At 35.6% G+C, this 19610-nt stretch overlaps 1 protein-coding gene across 7 annotated transcripts in view; it reads right to left on the bottom strand.

Moving 5' to 3' along the window:
- LOC124630118 (transcription factor p65) overlaps positions 1-16877 on the bottom strand; it is a 58660-nt gene extending 41783 nt beyond the window's left edge. For 2 of the 7 annotated variants that reach the window (XM_047163850.1, XM_047163851.1), the window contains exon 1: positions 16284-16874. In XM_047163850.1, coding sequence (XP_047019806.1) covers positions 16284-16299 — 16 coding nt within the window. In that variant the 5' untranslated portion in view covers positions 16300-16874. Of the gene's footprint in view, positions 1-13287; positions 13512-16274 lie in introns of those variants that run through there. The other 5 variants (XR_006984381.1, XR_006984382.1, XM_047163853.1 and 2 more) reach the window with 5 other exon arrangements.
- Positions 16878-19610: the final 2733 nt, after the last annotated feature.

Raw genomic sequence — 19610 nt, 5'->3', positions numbered from 1 at the left:
GTAGTTTATCAGTTGTGTTAGCACCCATAACACAAGTTAATAAATAACTTACCATGGGGCTAACCGACCGTGTGTGAAAAAGGTGTCCCGACATTATTTATGTCCCGACATTATTTAATATATTCTAGCCATTAAAACCTTTTGAAACATAAAGTTCTTAAAACCAAGATTGAACATAGGTGCCCGCTTTTTTTGCAAAAGAGTGTATTTTAAGTACCCTTAGTGGCAGTTGCGGAAACTCTTTACCAAACTAAATAAAATATGGCCTAACACAAGGTAGCTGCTATCAACCGTTAAGGAGTTCCCTTAACGCACTTTGTCTTCATTGTCAGGTCTGATATGGTACTCATAACATATTTCGGTGTAAAGATCTCGTTAATACGAAGCCAATGATCCCAAACACTTGGCAGTTGCTATATACCGATACGGAGTTCCCTTGATTTTCTGTCGCCTCCATCATCAAGTAAGATCCAAACCTATGGGACAAAACTGCGAGTAGAAAGAAAAAAAAATCATTTCGGTCCAGGCGTCTTCGAGGTAGCGAGTAACAAAGAAAATAAAAAGTGACTTGAGAACTCGCTCCTTTTTTTTGAAGTCGGTTACAACAACGCAGCAAATATGTTTCATATGTAATGCTGTCATTATTAAAAAAAAATGCGAAGTATCGAATTTACGGACAATGAAAATCAAATCCATTGCCACTACGAAATACTAGGCAGTATGGTCGTAACACTTTAGCCTGCCCTATAAAGGGCAAAAAAAAACAGGCGCGTTTTTTGAATTTGGAACATTACACCGCTCCAGCAAATAATGTAGAATGACAAAGCAAGTTTATTAAATAGGTACTTTATTAAGTAAGGTTATTAAATACTTTTGTATTTACCCAATAATATTTTGTCATTCAAGAGGCGGAATAGCCATAAATGTGTTTGCCTACAGAGGTTTAATAAAAAATTGGCGGTAAAGCTGAGAACTACCTATTTATCCTGATTTTTATTCATATTACATGGTCACCCTTAATGGCGACGTCCTAAGGAATATGGAAAAGATGATTTTTTATCAGATATTGAATACATACAATTTTCATTTGTGCATGTATATTTAGTAGAAATTTATACTAAATGTTAGTGTCTTTATTTTTTTTATTCCATTCAGATTTCAGGTAACTCAAGCATTTTCTCATTTCAGAAACGTCAGGATTGAGGAGCCACTTAAAATACGTTTTTTTACAAAATTCACTCAGTTTTGCTACTTTGTTTATGTACTACAAATTCAGGCACACTTACTACAAAATATTTATGGGGTGTAATTTGAATTTGCCACTTACGATTCATGGGAATTCACACTTTCATTGTATGGGTTAAGGTGCCACATTAAAAGTATTGTATCTTCTTAAATATTAAAGGTAGTGGAATTAAATTTTTAGTACTCATTGCGCTCAATCACTACTTAATCATACAAAATTTTCAAGAATGTACATCGTATACTTTCTGTGTTCCAACGTGGCTCCTCAGTCCAAATATTTAGATTGAGGAGCCACCTTTGTGTTCATATAACTTTTGAACTATTATACTACAAATTCCAAGATTGAGCCTACAATACTTTTTAACTTACTACTAAATAAGTACAAAATTTCATTAAGATACAAAAAGTGGCTCCTCAATCCTGATGGACATAGTTATATAACAAGGGCAGATATTTCTCATTACTGTTAACAATCTTCTATGTATGTTCCTCTTTTACCTACTGAATGGATTTTGATGCAAACTGGCAGTAGCGTGGCTTACACATCAGGACAACATACTTATAGGCTACTTTTTATCCTCGTGCAGGAGGGAGTTCCTTCAGGAAGCTGGCACATAATAACTGCCAGTATTCGCATTATGTAAATTGACAATAATTGACAAAAGTTTATAACGTAAACAAACCTAACCAATTGTTTATAACGTTCGTAACCATAGGCGCCATGTATGTCTACAAAGGAATGCTGAGAGTGGTCGTGATCGCTGCCAAGACCGACTTGCATCTGTCTTTTTGAGAGGGTAATGACCAGGTAAAGGTAGAGATACTCAGAGAGGAACCGCATTACCAGACACACATTGATGCTGTTTTGTTTCTAGCAAAAATAAATGGAAGAGTGGCGTAAATCCTTTATAATCCTTATAAATTGATCTAAAAGGTCCTATTTCTACCAATCCGTTGAGTTTTCAACTCCTGCTATATTTTAAACAAAATTTCCCATATCATATAGATACCAGTTATCCGATGCTATAATTTCACAGACACCATGGTAGTTCCTTTATTTAGTGTGGCGCGTTTTTTCTGCAATACTCATTGTGTCACTAGTTCAATACATCACAGCCCACGCGGGCGCGTCACGCGCAGACGCAGTCTAGGCGACGCGTGCGCATGTTCGCTCACATCATTTACTATTAATATTTTCTGTTACCACACTTGTAATTGGGTAGTCTGATCGTCAGATTAAGTTTCGTAGTTGTTGCTGAGGTTTTTCAGTTTTTATTTCTGTTACATACACTACTGTTGTATACTATTTAATAGACCCATACTTTCTGATCCTGATCACCAAACTCGAGATCGGATTTCTCTCAAAAATTTCAAGAATTTATGACCATTGTAAATGGGTAAATGAAAAAACGGACTGAGGGCGAGAAAAAGACAATATATTAACTTTATTAAAATAATGGCTACTGGTTCAGGATGTGATTTTAATTATACAGAACTAGCACGGAGCAAGATACAACTATTATTCAAGTATTTTAGACAAGCTGTATGTTCGAAACATGAGGCCAAACTAGTTCCCTTTTAATTAATTTCTTTTAAATTGTACAATTCAAAACTGCAGAATGGAAATGGATGCAAGGGACACAAAAAATACTCAAATATAAATTACATAAGTACAGTAAAGTTTTGCTTATGTACTTGAAAATTGAAAATGTGACCACCTTGTCATTTTCCACACTAACTATTGTCACATAATCAGCACTTGTCTACGTAATGTCTAACAAATCACATATTGTGGTAGGTCACTTATTAAACTATTTATAACAAATTAATCACCATTTCAGAATATTTTATTACATAATGCTGAAAATACAATTCCATTTTATTCAGATTCATAAATAATTCGAGACTCACGGATCTGAGACTTGCATGCATAATATGCATGACATAAAAACTACCTATCTCCTCGATATTTCAAACTATTATGCAACTTATCGAATATAAGTGTACCTCTACTAATATAAACTCGAATAACTAAGAGTATATAAAAACAGCATAGACTGCATTGCGATCTAAGGTAAATAACAATGTCACATCCAGACCAAAAACAATAAAAGTTGAAGACTTTCGCCTGTGCGCCAAGAAGAACTAACAGGAACGAACACCATTAAATAAAAGGTAATTTTAAACAGTAAGATAAATGCATATACTTCCAGTAATAAAATTCTCTTGACGGAAGGAAATCCCAAATACAACGGATAACCAACAGTATGTAATAATGATGCTTCCTTTCCTTGTGACATAATACAATATGAAGAACAATCATAATGTTCCCCTCTGTATGAAAAGAAGCCTGTGCCCTGCAGAGGGACTATAAAAAGGCTGATATTTAGACAAATATTCAATAAACTGATCTCAAACGCGTAACTATAGGTCAACACACGGCAAGCTCCTAACATCCTATGAACAGCGTCTACTGCATATAATGAGTTTAGTTTATGCACACGTTAATAGGTGTGGTTGTATGCCATCCTTTCTTCACGGATGTTGGCCAGCTTCATATAAAATGCAAATGTCCTTTCAAAATGCCATTGAATAATTTCGGCTGCTAAAGAATTTTAAATCAACAATTTGGAATGCAGATTAAACTTGATATTGATCAGAACAATTCTGCATAAATCTTGTAAAGTTGCATAAAAAAAAAACAATTATAATGAATGCAAAATCATGCTAAGAGAAACACTAACAAAATAGTTAATTAATGACTTAATTAATCAAAAGACGATAATAACAAGAATTCTATCACACTGAAACCGCACAATAATGCATTTCCGGATTTTATTATTAATATTGTAAACCTTGTTAACGAAATTAACTGAAGATTTGTTGTTACTGGTAAAGTTATTCATTGGAAAATCTAGCTACTCTAGGCACCTTAATATTTATGTATTTCAATATTAATCAACATATTCACTCACACAATCCATACTAAATCAACAAAATATCAAGCAGTCTAGAAGCAAGCAGAAAAGAGATAACAAAGTCTGAATTGAAAGTCTTAACTACCTAACGTCTTAAAACATGAGTCACGCGACCGACTAGGTCGACTTCTAAAGCAGAAAATGGAAGAAGTGCGAAAATTGGCCTTCGTAGCTTTTTAATTAATAATTAACTACTGAGTAAAAGTACACGCAGACGAAATTACTTCCTTTCTACACGATGAATTAAAGCTAATTGGAGCTTCTACTATAGATGAAAACATCCCCATTTGGGTCTTAGACATAAGCTAAAGAATAACAGAGCATCATGGCTTGTTTTGATCTCCGTCAAGTTCCAGCTAATTCTCCTGGTCAAGGACATCATCACAATTTTTCATTGCCGATACTATCAGTTTGGAAGTGACATCGAAACGTCCACGTCTGTGACCGGCTTACGGGATGCGAGCATTTTCCTCATGGACCCAATGAGGATAAGTAATGGTCATGACTGGTCATAAGTGTTACATTTATTTTGAAATGCTGTGTAGTGATCTGGTTACGAATGCGTAGTTAGTCATAATTATGTAGCCGTTTAATCTGGGAGATATAGTAAGTAGAAAGTTGACAAAGATGACAAAGAGTTGGTAAAGAAGATTAACGTAGCTTATAGGGAAGTTGGAAGGTGTGCCTTTGAAAAGATCGCCATTTGTAAGTTGGTTTCACCCCTTTTTCCAAACGATGTTTTTCATAATCAACATAATCGCTGAAATAACTTGTGACTTAAACTATTTTTATTATGACATTATAATAAAATGCAGTTGCAATGTCACGTGCTTTTTAAGCCACATCTGCTTCATCATCTCCCGAGCCTTTTGCCCAACTATGTTGGGGTCGGCTTCCAGTCTAACCGGATTCAGCCGAGTACCAGTGATTTACAAGGAGCGACTGCCTATAGGACCCGGGCAACCCGATACCCCTTGGTTAGACTGCCACATCTGCTTCGCCACTCATTAAAAGTGAGAAATTGTTTTGATAAAGTTTCACTGCTTTCTGAATTCAAACAGTTATTTTTAGCCTAATCAGTAAAAAAACAAAAACATTGAAAGGATTCTAAGATAAGAGTCCGCCCAGACATGAGGAAATTGGCAAAAATGTAATATAAAAATTCACACTGTCTAATCGAAGTGAACAGACAATCTGATAACGCAATTAAACCTCATATTGAGTAATAATAATCATTAAATCCAATAAATTGCCATAATAAAGTGTCATTTTATCGTACTTATGATCGGCGATAGTAATCTTCTGTCAACAGGGAAACCGTCCGAGATCTCTTCGGTAGGAAAATCTGGCGAAATTAATAGGTCTAAATTGAGCTACACAAAAAATCAACGGCCATTTTTTTGCGATATGACAACTCCTTAAAAAAATTGGTGTCATAGTTGATAGTATACCTGAAGCAGAACACGACAAGAAACTTTAGCCTGTTTCAAATATGAAAATCAATATTTTTTGTAGAACAGTTCTTAGGAGCAATCAGAATCTTGTACCTGCGACCGTCTTACAGAGCTTGTTCTAATTTACCGAAAATTGTGTGGTGAAATTGGCACAAGCTTTTGAGATTTGGGAAGATAGAAGGCTTAAAAAATTATGAAAAGGCAGAGACGAAACACCTTGAAAACTTAAATAAAAGCCAGGACAATAAAGTAATTTCATCAGCATCATATCAGAACATGTTTCTGAAGAAGCCGCGCATTAATGGAAAACGAAAGAGTATCAATCAGATTAAAATAATTGAAAGATACATTATTAATAGAAATAAAGTAAATATATTAGATATTTTACATGGGACTTTAATTTTATAACGATGAATTTGGCGAAGAACAATGATAAAATAGGTAAGCCAACGACACCAAACGCCATCCGTCAAGTCGATTCAATTACTCGCGTCTGATACAAGTTATCGGTCCCAGTTTATACGGCGATGACCTCCGTCTTATTTTAATCTGACTAATGTTTACTATGTGTCTGTATGTATGTTCATAGAGTAGTGGGAACTGTTTAATGATTTTACTCTTACACCGTCTCTGTTCTCTGATGTTGTAAAGCTGCCGTAATAACCATATAAAAACCCTATGATATAAACGATGAAAATACAATATTTATACGAGTCGTGAAACACCTAAGGTAGACTATCCAATTGCAGTCTCAATTTTTTATTTAACAAATTATGATTTTATTGAATTTTTATGTACCGTCAATAAATTCTTACTATACGACCGGTTAAGGCTACGTTAACACGAATAAATAAAGGAGCCAACCACCTTTTGTCCTTAACTTCAATTATGACCATGACGTTAGATCTAAGAGGCAAACATGTAGTTAGTTTAGTGAATAAAATCAAGTTGAATTTGAAGATGGTGAATACATTGTTACTATAGCTGTACAAGAGAGAGTACCGCAGAATAACGCCTACGATGTGACGTCAAGGATAGAGGGCTCCAGCCAAACCCGTCTACGCCTACGTCAGCAATCCCCTTCTGACGTCAAAGGTACTCATTGATTATATTATCCCTTATTGCTAAGATAACCTCAGGATTTATCTAAAGGAACATTATATGAATTGTTGGTCTGGCAACTTACCTTGGCAATTGGCTGAACGAGGAGATGTTTTATTTTTAAAGAAGAATAAAAAGATGAAAAGTTATGTATGCCTTGCTGCGGCGGGTAATGGTTAATTACGATTGGATAACACTTTAATAATTAAATATAAATAGTTTGTAAATCACTTTGGCCGATATTACGTTAAGTATAGAGTTAAATCATAAAAAAAATATATAAACCACAAATTGAATTCTGAAATATTTCACTGACAACTTAGGCGAGTTAATTTAAATAAATTAAACTTTAATTAATTAATTCGAATGGAGATCTTCGCGGCGAAAGACTAAACGAATGATTAACGTAATATCATCAACGATTTTCAATTAAATACTCCTTCGACGCATGGCAAAGAGATTACATCAGTGGCGATAACAGATTACAATATGTTCATTATCTTCTATGGCACAAGGCGTGAGACCGTGGTTACATCCTTTAGTAGTAGTTAGGCTAGACTTTAGTAAACGAAATTGGTGTTTGGGTATCGATCCCACAGGTACACGCTCTTTGGAACAATTTGAGTTACAGCGGCCCTGGAACGCGAAGGGCAATCAAGGAAAAAGCACGAGTGTTAGTCATAAGTGCAACACTTAGACCTGTTGTTATTCTGTTCCACCCACAGTTAGAAGAATGATTTCATGATTTACCAACTATCATAAAGGAAACTCTATGGATTTTTCCTAGACCCATTTCTCCTAGAGCACCTAGCAACAGTGCAAAAATAGCAAAAAACGAATTGAAGAATTATGTCACACGATACAAATGAAAATAAAGAGAATTCCATAACAAAATATGCTCCAAAAACGTGTTTCGAAACGGATATCGAATAGATGCATAATTTAGAGAACTGGTTTTGCACATTCTCATCGCGATGCAAATTGTAAATCAACCTTTATTGAGCAATAACATGACATTGTCGGCCATCCCTAAAGATTCAATCATACGTTTATTGTGGATCTTAAGTGAATGTTGGTGTAAGTTTTCCTCTTATAAATAAGAACATGGTGACGTTATGATTCACGAGTTAGCCTGGCTAAATCATGACTAATGTAAGCTCGATTAGTTTAACAATAGTGAGGAAATTTTGTATCTGAATTGTTCACAATATAATGGTTGAAATATTATGTCAAATCATGGGGGAAGATGCGAAATGTGTTGTTAGCAAAATAGCAAGTATTTTTGCCCTTTGTTTTGTAAATGTGAAATCTTCAAATGACCCCTTCTCGCTATGGGTGTGTTCGCAAAAACCCAGCCCTGTTCCTTATGAAGTATTTCTAGTTCCAGGGTAAGTAGTGTATTTGAAAAATCTTACAAGTCTTTCCGAAGAGCTGTACTTTTCCACTAACTCTTTATTTCTTGACTAATTGAAAAGTTTCCTCTCCAATCAAAAGATTTAAATGATCAAAAGACCAGATCTCCCCAAGTTTCGTAAAGCTGGTATGAAACTTAGAAGCAGCTAGGTAGTTGACAAACCTGTATATAAAGTACCAGTAATAACGATATCTTGTCGGGAATGAGCGACCTGCCTAGCTCTTGAGAAACCTGATATAATTTAAATATGATTGCATGGTTTTTAAGTTAGTTTCGAGCTGATAAATCCTGCTATTGTAATCATGTTTGGCTGGAAGTCTATATACTGTATAAATATAGTCTATGTAAAATAATATAGGTACCGATTCCTTAGGATAATTAATCCGTTCGAGGAAGAACTTTGCATGAAACCAGAGGATTTAAGCAAAATAATTTTCATGTTTGAATATATTAAACATTGGGCTTTCATGAGAAAGTATGAAAAAGTCAATGCCATGTTACTGATGTGATAGACTCAATATACTTAAATTATATTATTCTTTACATAATTACTAAGAATACTTTACTTAGGGTCCACTGACCGCACCGCGCATAAGAAAAACAGGAAAGTATCGAATTTTGATAAAGTGAAAAACCATAATTGATGTCTGGTACCTAACCTAATTAAACGATAAACAAGAAAAACAGGAAAAGTCCAAATATTAAAGAATGTCTAGACTTTATAATCTGATAATGGTTGTCTAGTGCGTCCATTGCAGGAGTACCAGTGAGTAAGTGTTGGACGGGGAGGCCTATCTGACCTATCTATCCTACCACTTGATAAGATAACAATTGACTATAAAACCGATTGTCAAACTTTCTGGCACCTGATAACCAGTAAAGACTCCAAAAGGTGTACAAATGCACCATCATAGTACAATTCACTCCACACGCCACAAGTCCCCGGATCGGGCGCGTTAAACGCAGCTTAACGGTCCAAGTGCGAAGATGTTACTTAGTCACTAGCTCCTCGATGGCCATTGAACGTACGTATTATAGTTTTATATAGCAATTTTGTTAAAACACTGCATTCGGGGCAGTGGCTAAACCAAAGCTTACTGGGCGTCGCACATTGGGTCATTCAAAATTGTCCTGTTAAATACACATAATATTTGTAAATGCATACACAATACAGGAAAATAGTTAGGTGATTTGGAACAAAAAGGTAGATTAATTAATTAATTTTACGTTTATTAAATACGACTCCAATGACCCAGGTAATAATTAGGACAACCCGAGAAGGATAGGAAAATTATTTGAGCCGATATAACAGCCGCAGGGTAAAATTACGATAGCACTCGACTTCACCAGTAGAGATCAGCTCGCCATTTTTGGCAAGCGCTTAAAAGTCACAAAATAAATGCTGCTTGGTTAAAACTTTCAATAGGGAAATCCATATATATAGCCATATATAACCATGTATATACTACAATGGTCTCACCACTTCGTTTAAAAGCGAAAAGGATATAGTGACTAACCAAAGTATCAGCCTCGAGGCCAGTCGAGAAATTGTTATTGAGGAATGTCAATAAGGGCAATAGCCATACCCTTATGAAGGCAGGCTATAAAAGATAGCAGTATACGGACAGGCGTGATTGCGCTAGAAAATAGCCCTTATTACAATGCACCGTGGATGCCTTATGTAACGCGTGCTGCATACAAATGACCCCTCATTAGTTTTACTCACAATTCTGAATTTATAAGTGAACACACTGTATGGTTGACTGATGAGGTTTAATCTAAGCCTATCCGCCTACATTGTTGACTGTTTATGTGAAAACTAGCTTCAACCTCCAGTTCTGCTTACAGTTTTACGAAATATCGCGCGTCAGGATTCATATCCAAATCTTATATTTTGTAGATCGATAGGTTAACCATAAGGTTCTCCCGTTTATATAAAAGTTACTTTGCAGTTTGTTGACAGACTTGAATTTTTTTAACAATTAGTTTATGCTTGAGTAGCAAAAGTATTCTCTGATGTCACTTCTATTACAGTTCGGTAAACCACTACTGTACCTCTACAGTACCGTCTCACCACCCACAGTATACTCGACCTCTACCAATCAACGCATGCACTGACTAGTTTCTTGCTCTGTATTAATCTGCCCACACTTACATAATTACTTTAGGTCGTCGTCAAGATGCACTTTATTGAAGGAAATAAAATAGACATCGCGTGCGTAGTACAAATAAAGTTGTTGGATTGTTTTCCTATAAGGTCAGGCCAGGAAAGGGTCATAGAAGCAAATACTTTTGCTTGGTACTAAGGCAATACTTTGGGCCTACGGGTTAAGGTGGCATCCAAGACGATTTCATTGTGGAATTCCAAAAATCCATATGCCAAGTTTGGCCGTACCCGGGACGCAAGATCATCACTAGACCCAATTAAGTATCATTTTTATCATTAGGGAGTTCGTACGTTAATTAACAAACGAGATCCGTTTATTCATAGAGCCTGAGCCTCAAGCCCGATGGTTATTAGGACATCGTCCCAAACGCAGAACCAGCAGTATCACAGCCTTAACAATAGGAGAGATACAAACAATGCCAGTTACAATACATAAGTAGGTAGCAACCAGTACTACAGACTTTTTAGATGAGGAAAATGAACGTAACTAATTATGAATTACACACATTAGTCACATAAAGGTGATAACGTAAACAATCAATAAAGGTTGCTAAACAAATACGCCAGTGTAAACATGAATAACAAAGTTCAACAAACATTTAACAAATTATTTTTAGCAACCTCACGTGAGGGTGTGATTACTTTAGGGCTAGAACTTAGGGTTGCTCCCTCTGAATAATTTCGAATGCCCTTGAAATATTTTCAAGTTGGCGTGTCGTGAATACTAAAACGAGGGTAGTTTTGTTTCATTATGGCGTTCTATTTTTAACCCCAGGAAATGTATTGCACAAACAACCCTTTGTTGCGAACATTGTAAGCAGTTTTCAAACTTTCCGTTATTACTTAAATAATTAGTTAATGAAGTTATGGGCAAAAAGTAAGTAATTGGTTATCAGTTATTTATACCTGACAGCTTGATTTAGGGATGAGGATGAAACCACAGTAGCTGGTCATTGACTCAGTGTCTGCCAAACTTTTTCCCAATTCTGTTAGGATCAGCTTCCAGTATAATCGGATGCAGCTGTGTGTCGAGGGACTGCCTATCTGAACTCCTCAACCCAGTTCGCCAGGCAACTAAATAATTAAAACTGGATGTCAGACCTACTGGCTTCTAATTACCTAAAATGACTGCCAAAGATGTTTAAATGACAGCTGCAGTAGCTGGTTATTGACTGTTAGTCATAAAAAACTGTTAATAACCAAAGTAATTGATTGCTACAAGCATATTGTCACACTCTATAACAATACAGTTATTTATTATATAACTTATTACTGTGCTAATATTTAAACATGATGTTTCAGAAATAAACTCGGTGAATAAGATGATGATTTGCAATATTTTTAGAATGTAATAATGATATATTAATTAAGATATACCCATTATTAGTGATAAGTTGATAATTTATTGTCTCACAATATCAAATGGGATGTTTTACAATTTTCTAGCCCGAAAGACATTTACAAGTTTCCAGAACATTATTTTGATTATGGTAGCAGTTATTATCAGTTTTTTTTTTTTTTATAAGTCGTACACACTACAGTTGTACATGCGGCAGAGATATAACATGATTTAATTATTTGATAAAACATACCCAAATAATCCACAATATTGTTAATGACCTTTTTAAACTCTGACATTTCAACGCAACATCCACTTAAGTATTATCACACACCGAACACTATACATTTATAACTTTTATCATATTATGGCTATCACTTATGTGCTCATAGAATAGAAGTCTGAGTGTAACTGTCGATGTACAAAATTGTTGGGTCAAATCAGTAAGTCTGATAAGACACACACACATAGGGGCCCAGTTGAACAAAATGAGCTAAATCTAGACATCATTAGTAGATTTTTATAGGTATTTTCAAACAATTATGGGTTCTGTTTTAGAAAGGGTCCATGTTATTGGGCTATCAAACGAGATAGCGGCAAAGAAACTAATCCTAATTTAAATTAAATACTACCCTTATTTTACAGTAGGGACGATTATAGAGATGAATGATGAATATGTTGAGGCGAAAGTGGTTACAGAAGTGAACACACAATAGGAAGTGTTTATCGAGCACAGTCACAGTGACGGCCAAGGATGACAAAGATTTGCGAGCTACATTTTGAACATGAACCTTAATAAATACAGAGGACCATAAAGGTAGAGAATTATTTTAAAGCAAAATCCATAAAATATTGTGATACATACTTTTGCAATTTTTTTGTTGGTTGAAATGACTGGAGTCGGTAAATATAATAAAACTAAAAGTTTCTTTTCAAAAACTATAAAAATAGGGCTTCTATGAATACTTTGCTTATCATAATGTGCATAATTATAATATTTTGCATGAAACATCATGTGGGTTCAACATTTCTGATGAATGAGGTCATAGAACCAAGTGAAAACAAGCATCACTCTCACATTTTTATGCATAAACTAGCTTCCACCTGGAGGTTTCTGCTCATCATCATCTGCCTGGCCTTTTCCCAACTATGTTGGGGTCGCCTTCAGCCTAACTGGATGCTGCTGGGTAGTATTCTACTACTAGCGACTAAATATCTGACTTCCTCAAGCCAGTTTCCCGGGTAACCCAATACCCCTAGGTAAGATTGGACTTTCTAGCATTCTTGTCAGACTCACTGGCTTCTGACTACTTCGGTTTCACCTGCATTGGAGAATAAATCAAAATCCATTCACAAGTAGTTTTTGCATTATAGAGTAATAAACACACACAAGGTTCACTGTTGGAGCTTCAATTTCTTTTGTTTTATGTGATACTTTACAGAAGTCAACATAATATTTTGGATTGAACATAAAACTTTGCTCAAGGTACTACAAAATATGACATGCACAACATTTCACGTTTTATACTTTATGTGTCGAAGTTTAATTAATTGCCTGCATATTTTGATCTGATAAATAATTTTCTTACCTTTAGACTCTGATCTTCATTTGTTTATGCAAACAAGTATTACGCTTTTTACTTTGGTAGTTGGCAGTCTACGGCAGTATTGAAAACAATAATCTTATGGATATAACCTCGCTATGACTATTCGTATAATTAATTAATACTTTCTCCTTCACAATTTCAAAAACTTGGATAAAATTAACAAATTACAAATTAGAAGGTAAGATTTTGAATTATCGGGTTTCGTGTAACACATTGAAGCACAGATTATAAAGTCGTTCGGAATTTGTAATGTCAAACTGGCCGCAAGTATTTTGTTCTGAATAAAAAATATCGCCGTTTAACATTTTATTATTTATTCATCGTTTTCTGTAATATTGAATATCACGGAACTTGACTTCATTAGGAAACCTTTTCCACATCAAATCAATGGACAATTCATTAGAAGAAACGTACCTATGACAGTCGACATCGTAAAGTCGATCCAAGAAAATTCTTATTAGATTCATAAAAAACAACATTAAATATTATAATTAATTCCGTAACATTTTAAACATTAGGTACTTTTGAGCATAATAATGTCTATGTTCGCTATTTGGCTTGTTCTCGGAGATAGGGACACGGTATCGAAGCAAAAGTATCGATATCGTACTCATGAGTAGAATCGATAACAAAGTATCGTACTCATTAAAGTATCGAAACAAAAGTATCGATACTTCAAGGTATCGAGTACTTTTTTAGATCAAAATTTGCTTGGTCAATATCAGTCAGTAAATAATGTCAGTTTTACTTCAGTTCAGCAGGACATAAAAAACAAATGGTATTGGTACACTTTAATAGAATAATAGAAAAATGTAAAATGGAATGAATGAAACAAATCGAAAATGTAGCAAAAGGAAACAATATTAAGTTATTTGAGGTATACTAAAAACTAGCAGTGTCCCACAGTTTCACCCGAGTAGTAGATTAAAGATCCCATTCCTCCTCCGTAGAGTCACTTAAAAATAGAAGTTTGTTGAGCCTTTTTGGAGATAAGCGGTTTCGAATTTTTGTGATGGTACTTCCTGCTTTAGAAAATAATTGTTCTGAAGGTACTGACGTCGCAGGGATTGATATATATTCTCGTGCCAATTTATATAATTTTGGGAATACTACTTTCATATCTTCCCATTGTTTTAAGGGATCTACTGAAAGTGGCGAAACCTGTGCCGATAAGTAGTAGCTTATAAGTAGTAGTGAGCTAGAAAGCGCTGTTAAATTAAATTCTTCATTCGATACGATACCTGGGAAAAAGTACTTATTGAGTAAAAGTATCGAATGCAAAGTATCGAGTACAAAAGTATCGGTATCGAACTGGAATGTACTCGATACCACAAAGCATCGATACTTTTTTCGTGTCCCTACTCGGAGATTATGACCACAGATAACACTAGTTTACAGTACATTTGTTGCCAGGATTTTTTAAGCTGTTGTTGACTACTCATATTTAACCATATTTAAAACTATTAGTAGATTTTTTTTATCAGCTCTAGTTTTTGAGTTTCAGCTAAGTGCGGTTTAAAGAGAAAAAACGTGTATTTACCTTAAAGAATATTTGTTTAAAAATTATATTAATTGTTAAGTCCCTAAAAACTTCGCTTTAAAGCTCTTCTCTTATGTGTAGACTTTGGGAAATGGTGTATCAGAGACCAGCAATAGTTAGACATCATATTTGCATCCCAGAAACCCTGATAACGTTCTTCCATGACACGTAAATCTTGATGCATACGCTCCCCCTGCTCTTCGCTCATATCTCTTAAATTTTACGGAAATCTGTCCAGATGACTGAAGAGGAAGTGAAGTTTTATGCTCATATTGCATCCCATATCTTTTAATTGTAAAAGCAGGTCTTTGACAAGTTCAACATAATTTTCATTATAATTTTTCAAAATTCGATATAATTTTTATTCTCTGAAAGTTCAGGTAAATGCTGCACTGGACGCTGAACACATGTACTACTTCGGTTTTGCCATTTAGCTCGATTTTTGGTGTTTAAGCTGTTTATGTTCACGCTACAAAAGTAACAGTCGTCGAGATGATTTTTCGATCTTTTCCAAATAGTTGGTGTTTTCAGTTTAAAAGAACTTCTTTTACCACTTGTACCATAATCTTATGCATTCAACGCACGATTTACAAACACAATCAGGAGTCCAACATTTATCATTTTTATCCAACAACATTCCAAAATATAAAAATAAGTATTTTTAAGCGTCTCTGATATGAAATTTCTACACATCTCAAACACATATTCTCCACATAAGTAACAAACATGGTTTGGGTTATTTAAACAACGTCTCCTTGAACTACTCATGTTGTAAAAACTTCACATATTTGTATAAACACAATAAAATACGTAATTAAGCGACTAAAAAATTTTCAGAAATGAGAAAGTCAATAACAAGTAAAGTCGAGCTACAAAAATTTTTTTTCGGGTAGAATTAATAAAAACTAAACATAAGTGAACGTTACCAGCTATTAAATCCACGGCAACAGGCAAAAAGTTTGATTTTGTAAACTAGTGTAATAGTAATGTAAATAAATATAGCTGTAGGTATATGTTTCTATAGGAGTCAACGAAACTTTGTAGCTATAAATAGAACAAGAGAAGTATGAACAAAAGATATAAAGGCACTAAGGCAGTATGAAGATGCATAGAAGAGATTGAATGTACGTAATGATACAATTAAAATACAACAGAAACAACTAAACGTACACATCGAAAGCAGATTTTACACATTTTCCACAGTGTGCAGCCAGCTTTTAGGGTATAAATAGAACATACACTCAACCACCCAGCTAAATAGAACATTGAGAAGCTTCAACAAGTACTGGCTGAAAATGCACCGAAATCGACCAGACTAGGCTGTATGACCTGATTCCTTTGCTTTTAAAACGTTATAAGTGCAAACAACTAAGTGCAGTGACGGGTCGCCAGAAACAAAAATGTATGGCTTATTACATGCATGTCGTACACAGTTTACCTCCGCCGATGTCCATGGCACTGTACGAATAGGCCGCGGCCGCGGACACCTCACAGCGGTCCTTCCGCACGCGACAATATCAAAACGCACATTTATATTAACTTCGTCATAACTCGTTTCGTTTTATAACATTACACTTCCCACTTTCAGAGTGTACTTTCATGAACTTTGAACGCACTAAACCTCACTTTTTAACTTAATACCGATCGACTGATTCGAAAACACACACGATGTACTTCACAAATTGTAAACTATAGACGTACCTCCAGCATGAATGATCCTATAATAATAACTGTGAACTGTTTCTTCGCTCTCGCTCGTCCAAGTAACTAGTTATCAAGGTCTCTTGTCTCGACGTGTAGTTCCAAGAATTGTCACAGATTATGTCGCGAACTAGCACTGTATTGTTAAAGCGCGGCACTAATTTTGATAACTACGGTTAATTAATTAAGTAAAAAATATTCAGGTATCAAACGTATCGTAGTGAAGTAACACTACTCCGGTTAGTGAACGTCAAAAACTCTAATGATAAATCTTAGTGGTGTGCGTGAGGTCCCGACATCACACTAGCAACGACTGCCGGCGATTGGCCGCCAACTGTCACATGGCGGCCGTGTGACGTATGCGGACATGGCGCATGCGTATGGTGAATTCTGAACTTTATTTTGTGAGTGGGAAGGAGAACGAAATAGCGGTGATACTATTCTCACTTGCACTGACAGCTAATGGCTTAGGTTATCTGTGGTGGACTGTTCCCGCGCAAATTAAAAGGATTGCGCTCTATGGAGATGAATTAATTAATATAGTATTACTTGTTTAGGTACTTGAAGTAATCGCCAGTTGGTATTAGAAAAATAAATAATCCGAGTAAGTTTTAATTTTGCTTCCTTGTTTCGGTCAAAATTCAGTAAATAATCTTCAACATTATTTTTATGAGCCTTTTATTCCAACCAAGCATTAAAAACTACGAGATAGTAAGAAGTTTGTTTCATTTAAAAATTGTCCAATACAGAAAAATGTTTTAGCAAGAAGAAGCAAGACTGCAAGAAGCATGAAAAGTAGGCAAATCCCAAAAACACTCTGATTTTTATTTTCCCAAAAAACTATTCGTAAGTTTAATATTATATTTATTTAGGTGAACTATTTTGTTATTGTGGGGGACGTGTCGGAATACAGATGAAGTCGCGGGCTAAATATGTTTAAAATAAAATTAGAAAAGCCTGCTACAGATGAGTCAACCATTCATTATGTAAGGAACGATACGGTTCGAGCCCAATTTTGTCCGGGGCTCAAGTGTGACTCACCAAAGGTCTGAATGGTGCGTAGTACAGGGCGGGACAGGGGAGGGGGTGCGTCTCAATTACTGAAGTTCCAGTATTTCAGCCGATGACTCACGCTGGCGTTACGCATTTTACGTGAGAGAGCACATTCATGAATTTTAGAAGTACATAAAAAGCTGGGAAATAGAGTATGGACTAAATGGTAACTTAGATACTTTGGTTTGAAGGGCTTAGAAAATATTGCGTACTGAGTGCTTCATACAGTAATGTTTAATGATTAAGGGCCTATTGTGATTTAAAAAGATAGGTGCCTTAAAAATACTCTAATTATATAATATTTAACATTATCATACACAAAAGAGGTCTGTTATTCGATCTGACAAGAACTTGACGAATCTTGCGGGTGGGAATAGAACCTTAGTAAAAAGTTTAACAAATAAACTTAGTTGGAACTCGGATAAAAGTACCTACGGTAAATATTAAAACGAGGTACACTATCTTGAAGTGCATTGATCAAATTCTAGCTTACCATAAGTAGTAGACTTTCATCACTATAAAAAAAGTACAAAGATAACATTCCAAAAGGGATTGTTAAATTACTACGCAGCAGTCGTAGCGCTACGCCGTAGCCTTCCCTGACCTACGTACAGCGTGCGTCATCTTTACTACCATAGAAAGGCTTTACTTACATATTACGTTTATTTTACGTTAGTTAATACATTCTTTACAAGCTTCCATGAATTATTTGATCAATAAACTAAGGAACTGGATCCGAGCTAAATTAATTCGTTTACCCTTTAATTACCTTCTTAGACATTATCAAACGACATATCATACAGCCTTACCAATTAATTTCTTCATTCAATGTGTAACTACCCTACGAATATGTAGATAAGTAAAGTTACAAACAAAACATTCAGTAATGAGTCAGCGCTGGCGGCGGGCAGACGCGCCGCGTTGCGTGCGGCGCCGCGGCCGGGCGACGCCGCGCCGCGCCGCACAGCCAAACGCTAAATTATACCAACCCTCCGTTTGAGCCCCTGTAACTTGTATTATTTAATATTTACGCAATTCCATGACGTGGCATCTAAATGCGGGAGGTTAGGCTTTTAATGTTGCACTTTTTGAATAGTCGTGCGTGTGAAATACTAGAAGCACAATTTATTTTAAATGATTTCTGAGAAGCTGCCTCAATCCGAAAGGCAAAACCTCCTTTTTTATAAAATACTAGCTTTCGCCCGCGGTTTCACCCGCGCCGCGTCCCGTATGGTGACAAAAACCTATCCTAAAACATTCTTCCGGGTCTAAGTTACCTCCCCTCTAATTTTCAGCCAAATCGGTCAAGACGTTTTCATGTTGTCGTGACAACGGAAAGCGGGTTTCATTTATATATATATTGTTAGATATGAATCCTCCTTGCTACCAACCTGGCCTGACCGGGCTGGTATAGAAGAAGAAATTATGACGGATAGAAGGATGACGGACGTTGAAGATGTCACATCGTGATCTTATAATTAATTATTGATATTGTATTTGCTATTCAAAGTTGGCTTTTGCTAAATCCTTTGTAAGAAATAAACCTTACCAGGTTAAATGTTTATAGACGTGCCTTATTCATTTTCAAGTACCACTTCTGATCTGACCTCTAAGATCAGAAGTGGGATCGCCACGCGTACTTTACCCTTTGCCATCTGAATCCAATAATTATTTATTTTATTCATGAAATTTCACGTCAACTGTAAGTAAGTCTTATTTCTTACATTCGAGGGCATTTTCGCGAAAAACGACGAAACAGTTATGACCTCACGAATCGCGCTGCGACAATATGAATGCTCCTCATGCGCTGGGTGTAATATCCTACAACATACTAGTACTCAGAAGCCCAGGACATGCGGATGAATTGGTCACGCAATACGAGTCATGGATAAAAATTGCGAGAAGAAAAGTGACAGCCACTATAGCTTGTTTGTAAAACAAAGAGCGATCGGATCCTGGAAACACTGAAGACTGTCCACCAGCTGGAACTCTATCAGAGCGATATTATGGA

Source organism: Helicoverpa zea, chromosome 4 (genome assembly GCF_022581195.2).
Source record: "Helicoverpa zea isolate HzStark_Cry1AcR chromosome 4, ilHelZeax1.1, whole genome shotgun sequence".
Lineage (NCBI taxonomy): Eukaryota > Metazoa > Arthropoda > Insecta > Lepidoptera > Noctuidae > Helicoverpa > Helicoverpa zea.
The sequence above is the reverse complement of the archived record's forward strand: the minus strand, read 5'-3'. Positions and strand labels throughout refer to the sequence as shown.